We start from the raw sequence: 12,048 nt of genomic DNA, 5'->3' as shown, positions 1-12,048 counted from the left end.
ATAAAGAGAATCACCACGTTAAAAGGTGCCCCTTTGCCACGTTAGCAGGGGTGGACCTCTGAAGTTGTAAGGGTGAAAACCTCTCTGGATTCCCCTTTACAAATATATCCTCCAGTTGAACTGGACTGGATCCCGGTTGGCTAGTCCCTGAACTCAACTGGCCAAACCAGTTAACCAGTTCAATGCATACCCCTACTCATCCAACAGAGGGCTACACACACACACACACACACACACACACACACACACACACACGTTACAGATCACATTGGGACATCTCAGTTGGGGTATTCAGATGTGCACCAGGAATGGGGATGAATTCCCACTTCTGCTGGTGTGTGCACTCCCTTGTTATCCTTTTCATATCTTTTCTTTTTTGAAAAGGGATAAGAACAATCACTGCAAAAAGGGTGAACTCATGTTGGTGGGGGTGAAAATGTTCACAAAATGTGCTTCTCACATTTCAACTTCAAATCAGATAGGAGAGCCAGTATGGTGTAATGTTTAGGGTTTGGGACTAAAACCAAAAGACCTTAATTAAAATTTTCTTTCAGCCATGAAACTCATGGTGTGACTCCAAGCCAATTACTTATAATTCAGCCTAACCTTCCTCACAGGGTTGTTGTGAGGATAAGCATAAAAATGTATACTGCTCTGGGCTCCAAAGAGGAAGAATGGAATATAAATGGAAAAATTAAAAATAATAAAAAATTAACTGTAGGGAACAGTCCAAACTAGTTCCGTTTAGAAGAGGAAAGCTAAGGAGCACATTGACAAGTGAAAGAGTATGGGAAGGAGGGTCATAAAATGTGGTGAGAGGTAGCCTAAGATATGGTTTTTGGAATGAGCAGGGATCATTTATATTTGAAGAAGCATCTAAAATTTGGGGGTGATTTCCAAACCAAGCTTTTTTGGGTACACAGAAACTAAAACCAACTGTTTTGAGTCTTAGAGATTTTCGGCTGCAGATGGCCTTTATTTAGTTACAGTGCTGAAATCAGAAAACTGAAGACTAGGAGTGCTGATTTCAGTAGACACTTTCCCACTAGCTAGTCTCAGTAAGCAATTAATGACCATGTCTTTGGCTTTGGTGGTCTTCATGTTCTTGTCTTGTGACAATTTCATGGTAATTTGATCTACATTGGTCATGATGAACTCTGATGCCAAAATCTGTGTGGGTGATGCATTGTTTCCCATGCCATCCATAATATACTGCTTGTACAGTTCCACCACCTTCTCCTCCAAGTAATCATTCAGTATGGAATTAGAGAGGGGCTGCTGGTGTTGCATGCTGCCCACTCGCCAGCATGATGAATACCCTTGGGTTGGCTTGTGAGGAACTTCAGCATGTGGCATTACTATGGATTCCACAGGCGGTGGGATCTCTGATGATTCCAGGAATGGGCCTATCCCACTGTCATAAGTAAAATCTGCTTTTACTGAGCTCATCGGCAACACCTGATCACCAGCTATGTGCAGGTCATTGTAATTCTTACAAATGCTTTTACAGGAAGGTGGAACCAGATAAGTGTCTCTACTTGCAGCAGATTCCATGCAGATTTCCACAGCTGAAGATGTCTGCTTTTCATATACTGGCTTTGGAGTAGCCTGGGTCAGTGAATCCTTCTGCCTTCTGCTGTCCCTGCTTTCTTTGGAACAGACAGAGAAGATTAACTTGCCAACAGATCTACATCTCCAAAAGAGATTTGTGCCCTGTGTTTCCTCTGTAGATGTGTAGGTGACACCATTCAAAGACCTCATCTCATGTACTGTTTCTTCTGGCTTGCTGCAGTGCTTGGCATTCAAACGATCATGATATGGAATTCGACAGAGATACGCTTCTGACAACATGCTTTAGAATAAGAAAAAACAGAGACACTTTAGGATGTTTGCATCAACACGCTTGATAACAAGAACACACACGGGTTGGGTAAGTGGCTGGCATCCTTCCTATCAAAGTGGATGCAACAGGAAGACATGCCCAAGCTGCAAAGAGCTTGCTTAGCTGCACAGAAGGGGAGCATGTGAAGATTTTCTCAAATCATTGCATCTCTCATAAATGACCTTCTGCTAAGCCCTCAGGGACTTTACAGCCCTCAGGGAGATGATAGATAGATAGATAGATAGATAGACAGACAGATAGATCACCCTCAGAGATGTTATATATTTACATGCAAAGCAAGGATCAGAAAAAAATTGCCTACAGAGCGTCTGCATTCTGATACTTCAGAAGGTCTCTGCAGCACAGGCATGTCTTCCTGGCACATGTCCACTTTGTTAGGATGTCAGCCACTATTGTTCAATGCCATGTTCATCATTGTCCAGAAAAATTAATATGTGCCTGCCGAAAAAGCAAGGCTGGTAACAAGGGCTGATGGAGCTTGGAGGTTTATAAAGGATTAATAAATAAATATTTATTTATTTATTTGATTTATATACCGCCCTTCCAAAATGGCTTAGGGCAGTTTACCACACAGTAAAAACAATTAAAACAAGTTAACAGTTAAAATCAAACTATAAAAACAGAATAAAACAAATTCAACAATTCAAACAGCTAAAAAAAAAAACCCCTAGATAATCAGGGCAGCAATTTAAAACAATTTAAAATGGTTTTTCAGTCATTTAAATACCCTGGAAGGCCAGGCCAAACAGATAGGTTTTAAGGGCTCTCGTGAAGGACAGTAATGATCTCAAATTACGGATTTCTGCCAGGAGTGCATTCCATAGGCCAGGAGCAGCTACAGAGAAGGCCCGCCTCTGAGTCGCCACCAAACAAACCGGTGGTAATTGCAGGCGGACCTCCTCAGATGACCTTAACGTGCAGTGGGGATCACGCAGAAGAAGGCGCTCTCTGAGATAACTTGGACCTAAGCAATTCAGGGCTTTAAAGGTAATGATGAGCACTTTGTATTTTGCCTGGAAACATATTGGCAGCCGGTGCAACTGTTTCAAAACAGTCATAATATGGTCTCTCCGGCTTGCCCCAGAGACCAACTTGGCTGCTGCATTCTGAACTAACTGAAGTTTACGGACTATGTACAAAGGCAGCCCCACGTAGAGCACATTGCAATAGTCAAGCTGGGAGGTTACCAGCTGATGCACCACTGTTTTGAGGTCATTCTTTTCAAGGAATGGGCGCAGCTGTCAAATCAGCCGGAGCTGATAGAAAGCACTCCTGGCCATCGCCTCCACCTGAGATACCAGGGTGAGGCCTGGGTCCAGGAGTACTCCCAAGGTGTGCACCTGCTCCTTCTGGGGGAGTAACCCCATCCAGCACAGGGAGATCTATCTCACTCCTCAGATTCTGAGCCCCCACAAAGCGCACCTCTGTCTTGCTCGGATTCAGCTTCAATTTGTTATCCTTCATCCAGCCCACTACTGCCTGTAGGCAGGCATTTAGAGAATGAGTGCCATTTCCTGAAGATGAAAAGGAGACGTAGATTTGAGCATCATCAGCATACTGATAACACCCTGCACCAAATGTCCTGATGACCTCACCCAGCACTTTCATGTAGATATTGAAAAGCATTGGTGACAGAATGGAGCCCTGAAGAACTCCATATAACAGTTCCCATTTTGAGGAGCAACTGTCACCAAGCTCCACCATCTGGAATCTACCTGAGAGATAGGAGCAGAACCACTGCAAAGCAGTGTCCCCTATCCCCAACTCCCCCTGGCAATCCAGAAGGATACCATGGTCGATGGTATCGAACGCCGCCAAGAGATCCAGAAGAACCAGCAGAGTTACACTCTCTCTTTCGATTCCCTGTTAAACGTCATCCATCAGTCTGACCAAGGCTGTCTCAACCCCATAGCCAGCTCTAAAGCCAGTTTGAAGTGGGTCTAAATAATCACTTTCCTCCAAGACTGCCTGGAGATGGTCAGCCACCACCCTCTCAGTCACCTTGCCCAACCAAGGGAGATTGGAGATTGGCCTGTAACTATCCATCGCTAAGGGGTCCAGGGAAGGCTTCTTTAAGAGTGGTCTAACCATTGCTTCCTTCAGTATTTCAGTAGTAAATAGCTGCATTCTCTTCTAAATACCAATGTGATACCTTGCTGTGTTTTCTAGAGGAGATAAGAGAGACAGAGGCTACTCTAACCATTAGAACATTGTGATACCTTGCCATGTTTTCTAGAGGAGATAAGAGAGACAGAGGCTGCTCTAACCATTAGAAGAGTGTGGTATAAACAATACAAATGCACGTAGGAGAGAACTGAATAATGGGAGCAAATAGCAGATGAGTTTAGTTTGTTTAGAACAGTACAAGTGAGTTCAAGAATAAGGGAGATGTGAGAAGAGAAATATGTCAGGCTGAGTAATTTAGATAATTTTTAGATCATTAAATATAATTACTAATTATTGGGGAGTGGGGAGAATTGCAGAGCAAATCCTTAACCAGTGTGCCTAAATGTCTTATTGCATTCTGAGCACAGCTGTCTGAATTTATCAGTGATGAACGTTTGTCCAGTCTTTCACTGAAATATTTTTAATACATCATCATGCCTGTGTTCACTGGTGATGTATAGAACTTTGAAGTAAATCACTTTCACTTCTCTTTCCCTGCCATAAGGTGGAAAGGGGCTGAACTGAAACTGTTAGTTTCATTATTCAGACCTAACATAGAAGTGGCTGAACCACAGGACAGGTGGAATATTTGACTTTGTGCCAGGCCTGCAGGGCCAGGAATTTTGCAGTACATTCTGTACCATCTAGGACTGGATAGATATTCAATTAAACCAGGGCTAAAGTATTGCTTCATTAAATACCAGTGTTAGCTGGGATTGTAGTACAGTCAATGGAGCTGAGTTAAAGGCAGAGGAATAAAGAAAAATCAAAAGGATGCTAAGAAGCCTTATAACAAGAAAATCTGAGAAGGAGGCACAGAGTCTAGGAGTAAACAGAGGTGGAAGAGGACGGCAAGAAGAGGAGTGCAATTGCGGAGTTAAACATTATCCAGAAAGACCTAGCCACATATTAAAAGACTTATTATTCACAATCAGATCACAGCCTCTGCTCATCACTTTAACAAATAGAGATAAAGGCCACGAAGTCTGGAATCAGAAGACAGAGGACTGGCTCCAAGCTCCAGCTTTCTATGGACCCGCCCCAATTTGGGTGACCCCAAAAAGTCACTCTGCCACAAACATACAAAGGCTATGGGCACAAAGGTGACCTCTGGGATCACAATGGGTCCTTCTGAGAACCCTGGGTCCTCAGGAGCTGCCCTACAATGCTGGCAGCTGATGCCTGCCCAGCACCTTGTGAGTTGTTTGTTCAGAAATACATCTGTCCTATCTTACAGATATTTCATTAATCTGCAGGGAAATCTCAGCAGACTGACTTTTTGGCAGGGCCTGCCCTAGAACAATTGAACACAGGTGATGTTTATGCTACGACTACTTCTTTATATTACCAACACTGTGCTTGCCCTAAAGGAAAATAAATTGGAAGGCATATGGGTGAGGAAAGGAAGGGCAACAGTATTAGGGAAACAAAACAGATCCCTTTTTCGCAAAGCATATAAGTAAATACCAATAATTTTGCAAATAGAGTTTGTTCTAATTTCTGAATTTCAATACAGCTCTGCTGTTCTAATTTGTGGAATGCAGGTTCATTTTATAGCATTTGTTCCACATTAAGGACATAAAAACAGCCCTGGTGGATCAGACCCAAGGCCTATCTAGTCTAGCATATTGTTTAATACAGAAACCCAGTAAACCGCCAGATGTCTCTGGGAAGTCCACAGGCAAGAGGTAAGGGCATGCCCTCTCTCCTGCTGTTGCTTCCCTGCAACTGTTATTTAGAGGCATCTTGCCTCTGAGGCTGGAGGTGGCCTATAGCCCTCAGACTAGTAGCCATTGATAGTTGTGTCCTCCGTGAATTTGTCTAAGCCCTTTTTAAAGCCAACATATTATTGTCTTGTATTTTAAGTTCCAGCAATTCTTTGTGCATTTGTGAAAGTTCTGCAGTTGGAAAAGAAATTGAATAAAATAAATTGCAGCTGGAAAATAAGTAGCCCAGATGTACACACGCATTGCCTACAGCTGCCCTTCCTGAATATAATAGACAGTGGACACAGTCTCTGCTCATCACTTTGACATATGGAAGAGTGGACAAAGGAAGGGTAATGTACACATGTAGAAATGTAACATCTCCTGCAAAGCCCATGTGGAATTGACTTGAACACCAATATTTTCAGTCACTGGCCCATAACATGCACTCGCATATAACATGAAACCAGAGTTTGCCAAACCTGTGGTTAATTTTTGTAACCGTCAATCGCAGCACAGACATTCATCCAACTGCAGCCTGGCAGCCTTCAGCTGCAGGGTAGGGGAGCCCCTGCCTCTTCCTTGTCCGCCAAGGCCACATCCCAGCAAGCTCCGTAGTGCTTGCATCTCCAGACTGTGGGCAAGGCGTCAGAACGTCAGCAGGGCAGTAGCCATTGACTACAATCTTCAAGGGGGCATGCCAAATGCAGTCGTGCCTTTTTGAAATTAATGGACCACCAGCCCTTGGCAGGGGAAAGTCATTTCAATCCCTTCGAATGGCATGCAATCGGTTCCATTCACATCCCTAGTGTTGCCTGGGTACCCATTGCTGCAGCCTGCTTGTGCTGAGCAGCCAGGCTGGTTGGCATCTGCTATCTGGGCCAGCGTGTCTCCATGGGCTAACACACTCATGAGAAAGTGATCCATGGGAGAAGGGCTATCATCGCACATTATTAGCAATTAAGCCCAATTCCCCTGTCCTCACCCCCCAGACAGTTCTTCTCATGAGCTGTGAATGGGTATCCCCATGCCCTTCCACTTTCATGAGAGAGCGGACCACTCTGGAGCAGCATCCATCATCAACGCAAAGGAGGAATCTTCCCTGTCACTTGAGGCAATGCTGCTCCTGCTGGACGGTTCTTCTCATGAGTAAGCCTAGGAACCACACATTAACCCAAGGGAAAGGGGCTTGGGCCCCCTTCCCCAACTTTATTGTACAAAACATAGAGTGGAGCCATTCAAGAATTCCTGGGTGGGGCTGCCTTTTAAACCTGTCCCCCCAAGTATCACTACCCTGCCATGTCTTATCTTCCCAGCAATGTAATCGGGTTGCCCAGTTTATGGTGCCACCGTGACTGCATATGCTTGTGAAAATACTTCCTTACTGATTCACTTCAGAGAGCAAATCACATATTGCCCCTCTTGCCATCCCATACCCTTTCTCTCCAGATTGCCAGGAGGGGGGAACAAGGGACACAATGGAAAGAGGGCATCCCCCCCCTGCAACTTTCCCATTTGACAGGCTTAGAAGCTTGGGATGGGATGTTGTGGTCCTGAAGAATAAAGGATAAATTTGACCTATGAACATTGCGGATTAAGGCAGCATATTATCATTCTTCAGTCTTGCTTAGCATATAGCTTGTTTAATTTTCACATGCTTTTTAGACAAAGTAAATTCATGTGTGGTTTTTATCTGTATTTTTGCATGATAAGTAAGCATGTCTTCTGAATACTAAGAACTGTAATCTATTCCATGTAATCTAGAACATGATAATGTTGAGGATACATTCAGCAAAAACCAAAAATCTGTTCATTATGGAAAATAATAGATACATCACACTGTAGTCAAAAATGGTATATTAAAAAATAATGTGGGAATTACATGTATGTGCAGAGTTAGTCCTCTATGTGTTCATGCTTTCTGCATGCTTGGGTGCATGGTGGGTGTTCTCTGCATGTTTCTGTTCATGGTAAGTACCTTCCAAATCTACTTGGGTTGTCCTCTGTGAATGTGCTCTGTGTTTCTGGGCATTTGCATGTCCCCTTTATGTTCGTAAGCATGTAATTAGGGAGTGCCTTTATGATTTTTTTTGGGGGGGGGAATAAAAAGGCATACCCACAAAATGTTGTGGGTTCATTCTTGTATATTGTAATATTGGTGCAATTGCTTTTTCAGATTTATGTACATTGAAACAGAATGTCAGTCTTATGAATGTGTGTGTGTGTGTGTGTGTGTACACACTATTGATGGATTATTGTAATTCAGGTAATTAGTTACATCTTTCATGGAATTGCTTGTATTTTCTGATGGAGACCAATAGATATTCCAGAAATGGTTATCTACTACAGAAGAGAATGCATGGATATGACCATAGGCAGAACTGGGGGGAGGGGGAGGGCACGTGCCCTAGGCGCCACTGAGGTGGGGGTGCCACACCAGCTCCTGCCACCCCCACCCCATTGCCCACCTGCCCAGCCCCAGGGCCCCTCAGCCACTTGCCTCCAGCTGATCGGCGAGGCCTAGGATCGGCAAGGCCTGCAAACTGCAGAGCTCTTCTCTCCTGCCTCCAGAGTGGGGCTTCCAGAGAGGCCTTCGAGTAGGCCTCCCTGAAGCCTGTACTTGGCAGGCCAAGCAAGCCAGAAAGGAGGAAGCAGGCAGAGTTCTCTGCAGCAGCAGCAGACCCTCTGCCCAGACCATCCAGCACAGCTTTTGCCAGGTAGGCTGTGAATTCCTTTTTGTGGTTGCACCCCCCCACCACCATATATAGGGATCTGCTTGCCATAGGGCTTTGATATGGGGGAGAGAGACTGAGAAGTCCCTGAATATTTAATTTAAAACAGACTGAAAAATGTGCTGGCTTTAAAAACAAAAACTATCTTAAAAGGCCTATAAGTGGCTTGTTTCAGGGCAGAAAATTACAAAAACTTCTGGAACAAGTATATTTTATTTATTTTCATTCATTCATTCATAAATGCACTTATGTTCAAGTTGTTTTGCAACCCAGAAGGTCTGAGTGAGAACTGTGAAGCATGTGTTGTGCTTTTATTTTATTTTATTTTATTTTATTTTATTTTATTTTATTTTATTTTTCTTGTGTGTGAACTGCTCCCCAATAACTTGCAGGGACTTCAGGATAAATCTGGCCAACATGTGAATGCAGCACCTCCATTCCAGAGGAGATGTGTGTTAAAGGGCTTTAAAAGCCTGGTGTGAAAAACCTCTTGGAATCAAACTTTACTGAATTTGTTCAGAATTCTGAGAAAACAAACATAGGCTCACCCTGCATGGTTGAAAGTCTCCTTTGCTAATCTGCAGCGAGGGGGCCATTTTAATAATTAGTGTTGCTAGTGTGTTCTAGGCATTAAAAGTAGCACAAATATATAGTACTCAATGTATATCACTATATACTGTGAAGTGTGCATGTGTGTATTCAGTGAAATGTATTTCCAGGCAGCATACTTATTTTGAAATATCAGACTTAAATCCTTGGGAGCCTGGGGTGTGTGGAGGCCCTGGACTTTGAGGGGCTGGGGAACCATTTTAAAATCTCATCTTGGCCCATTCCAATCTTGCTATGCCCCTGGCGGTCACTACACGTGGGTTTCTGCACAACACCTGCACAGAAGAAACTTCCATGTAGAAAATGTGTCTCTTGTAAATTGACCCTGAATTTTCCATCCATGACTGGGATATCTGAGAGTTAGAGACAATAATAAAAGAACAGCACACTGCTTGTGACAGGAAGGGGCAAATTACAATGATTTCTTAGTCTGGCAGGGGCTGGTTTTGGCCCTGGCAGAACTTGGCTGTCTGCTCCTGTTGCAAATTCCTCTTTCTAGTGTGGCAAACTAATGTATCCTCCTCCCTCTTGGTGTCAAAGTAAGCACTAGTGTGGCGAATGCACATATACCCCATCATGAGCCAACAGTCATCATAAGACAAAGGCTGGCAGGAATCATTCACTGGTTTATAGACACACACACCACCACCACCACCACCACCTTCTTCTTCTCCTATTTTGCTAGTGGCTATTTGGGCAGGTGATCCTCTAGGACAAAGTCATGTTTTTTAAAGAATGAGATGAGACAGAGAAAATGACACTTGGAATCCTCACATAACTCCTGACTGTTGTTCTAAGTCTTTTACAGAGATGGCTCATGTTTTCAGGTTTTGATCAACAACCATGTCTAGATGGTACAGTGTTCCTTTTAACAGGGATTTCCAGATATTGTTGACTACAAGTCCTATCATTCCTGTTTGGACAGGGGCGCAATTTCAGTGCTTGCCCTAGGCGCTATTTTCCCTAGTTACGCCTCTGGATATGACATGAACCTAAATGGAAACACATTCTGAAACATAAATACATGCTCATAAATATCGGCATTCCCTAAAAACATCATCTATTTAAGAATGCACCATAGCACAGCATCTTAGAGATTCAACCATATATATATTTAAGGTACATGGATAGCTACCTTTATTCATTATTATGAAAGCGGATGGAGAAGATTACAAAAATATTAACAAGGTACAGCAAAGTGTCTGCAGAAATTTACACCTCATTTCTCAATAGGACACATTTTACATCTCCCCCCAGATGCTCAATTAAATTGATTTAATTTCCAGTTTATACTGTAAGCAAAATCAGGGGTGTAAATCCCCACTAAGCATTTGAGGAGTTCTCTTCTAATTTTCCTGAACTCCTCTTTGCCAAAATGAATAGCCCATATCTTCAATTCCACCCCGCCAAATGTATTTCTTATAAAAGAATTTAAGTGAAGTGTTTCTCCTCAAGCTTTCCCTCTGTCTGTCTGCCCGCTAAGGAAAAAAAATCTGTACAAACGTAAGTTTCCCTTCACTGAATTGTACAGGCATCATCAAAAGACATGTGCCTTAAAGAAACACAGCAGAAAATCCAAGCCAGGTGCAAGAAGGCACATAATTTATGCATGGTATATTCTAGTTTTTGCCTACCTTGAGGAAATAAGATGCTTCTTGAAGGCAAGAAATAAGCAGCAGTGAGTGGTGGTGTGCAGAAATGCTGAGCAGTGTTTGGGTATCTTAAACATTTCTTGTGCAACATCCTGTTTCCATAAATGTAGCATATGGGTAACTAGTTTCATTTGCTGCCATGTCGGTGGCTTTATTTCCAGTGCTTAGTTCTTAAACGGAAATCCCTGACCAGAGCAGAGGAAGAGCTTAGAAGTAACGTTCTGGTGTCATATGACTACAACTTCTTTCTTCCTCTTTTGGTCCCCACACAAAACCTTTCTGTGGAACTGTCACTTGTTAAAATAGTTCGCTGCCACATATTATCAGCCAACATTTTGGGATTGCAGCCACTGAAAACTAACAGAATATTTTTCATTTTTTTTAAAAAACAACCCATTCTTTTCATGGTTGTTTTATGTATTCAAAGAGCCATCTAGGAACAACTCTGCTAGATGGTTCTTTGCAGACACAAAACATTGGTGTAAAGAGTGCTAGGAGGAAAAACCCTGAAACTGAGCCATGAGCAGATGAAACTGGTATGATCAACTTTGATCGTAGAGTTTGTGATAGCATTCTTAATACCTCAGCATTAGCCATCTCTCTGACTGGTGACAGTTTTATATGCAACCAGAGTCCTTTTTAGAGTAATTAAAAAGATTTTTAAAACCAGAGAGGTACCCCTTCACAGACATGTGAATTGACATAAGTATAAGACTGTAATCATGATCTTTGCCAAGCAGCTTTATGTGAAGCTTTCAAAAGATAATTGCTTTACAAAGCTGTAACATTTACACTGCTTCATCATACTAAAGTAGTTAACAGGTATTCAGCTGTGATTCTAGATGCTATTTTTTGTCATATTTAACTGAAATTTATAATGTATGTATTGTTTTTTAATCATTTAACTGGTAAAACTGATAAAAATAGAAAACATGGCATGTTAGAATTTTGGCATTCAATTGAAAAGTTGTAGCTTTACAGATATTTTTAGAAGATGAAATCCATAAGAACACAAGAACAGCCCTGCTGGATCAGGCCCAAAGCCCATCTAGTCCAGCATCCTGTTTTGCACAGTGGCCCACCAGATGCCGCTGGAAGCCGCAGGCAGGAGTTGAGGGCATGCCCTCTCTCCTGCTGTTACTCCCCTGGAACTGGTACTCAGAGGCATCTTGCCTTTGAGGCTGGAGGTGGTCTTTAGCCCTCTAACTAGAAGCTGATGATAGACCTCTCCTCCATGAAGTTATCCAAACCCCTCTTAAAGCCATCCAGGTTGTTGGCTG

At 42.8% G+C, this 12,048-nt stretch overlaps 1 protein-coding gene across 1 annotated transcript; it reads right to left on the bottom strand.

The window, feature by feature from the left end:
- Positions 1-963: 963 nt before the first annotated feature.
- TASL (TLR adaptor interacting with endolysosomal SLC15A4) lies at positions 964-10,929 on the bottom strand. The gene is made up of 2 exons (XM_053312236.1): positions 10,751-10,929; positions 964-1,852 (listed from the first exon to the last, which is right to left on the bottom strand). The coding sequence occupies exons 1-2, from the start codon at positions 10,897-10,899 to the stop codon at positions 976-978; spliced, it is 1,026 nt and encodes a 341-aa protein (XP_053168211.1). The 5' UTR covers positions 10,900-10,929; the 3' UTR covers positions 964-975.
- Positions 10,930-12,048: the final 1,119 nt, after the last annotated feature.

The sequence above is a fragment of the Hemicordylus capensis genome, chromosome 3 (assembly GCF_027244095.1).
Source record: "Hemicordylus capensis ecotype Gifberg chromosome 3, rHemCap1.1.pri, whole genome shotgun sequence".
NCBI lineage: Eukaryota > Metazoa > Chordata > Lepidosauria > Squamata > Cordylidae > Hemicordylus > Hemicordylus capensis.
The sequence above is the reverse complement of the archived record's forward strand: the minus strand, read 5'-3'. Positions and strand labels throughout refer to the sequence as shown.

Bases quoted from the DNA above. Each gene is read 5' to 3' on its own strand.
- TASL (XM_053312236.1), bottom strand. From the start codon at position 10,899: ATGAAACTAGTTACCCATATGCTACATTTATGGAAACAGGATGTTGCA. The intron at 1,853-10,750 runs GTAGGCAAAAAC...CTTATTCTAAAG, and splicing joins AAGCATCTTATTTCCTCAAG to CATGTTGTCAGAAGCGTATC.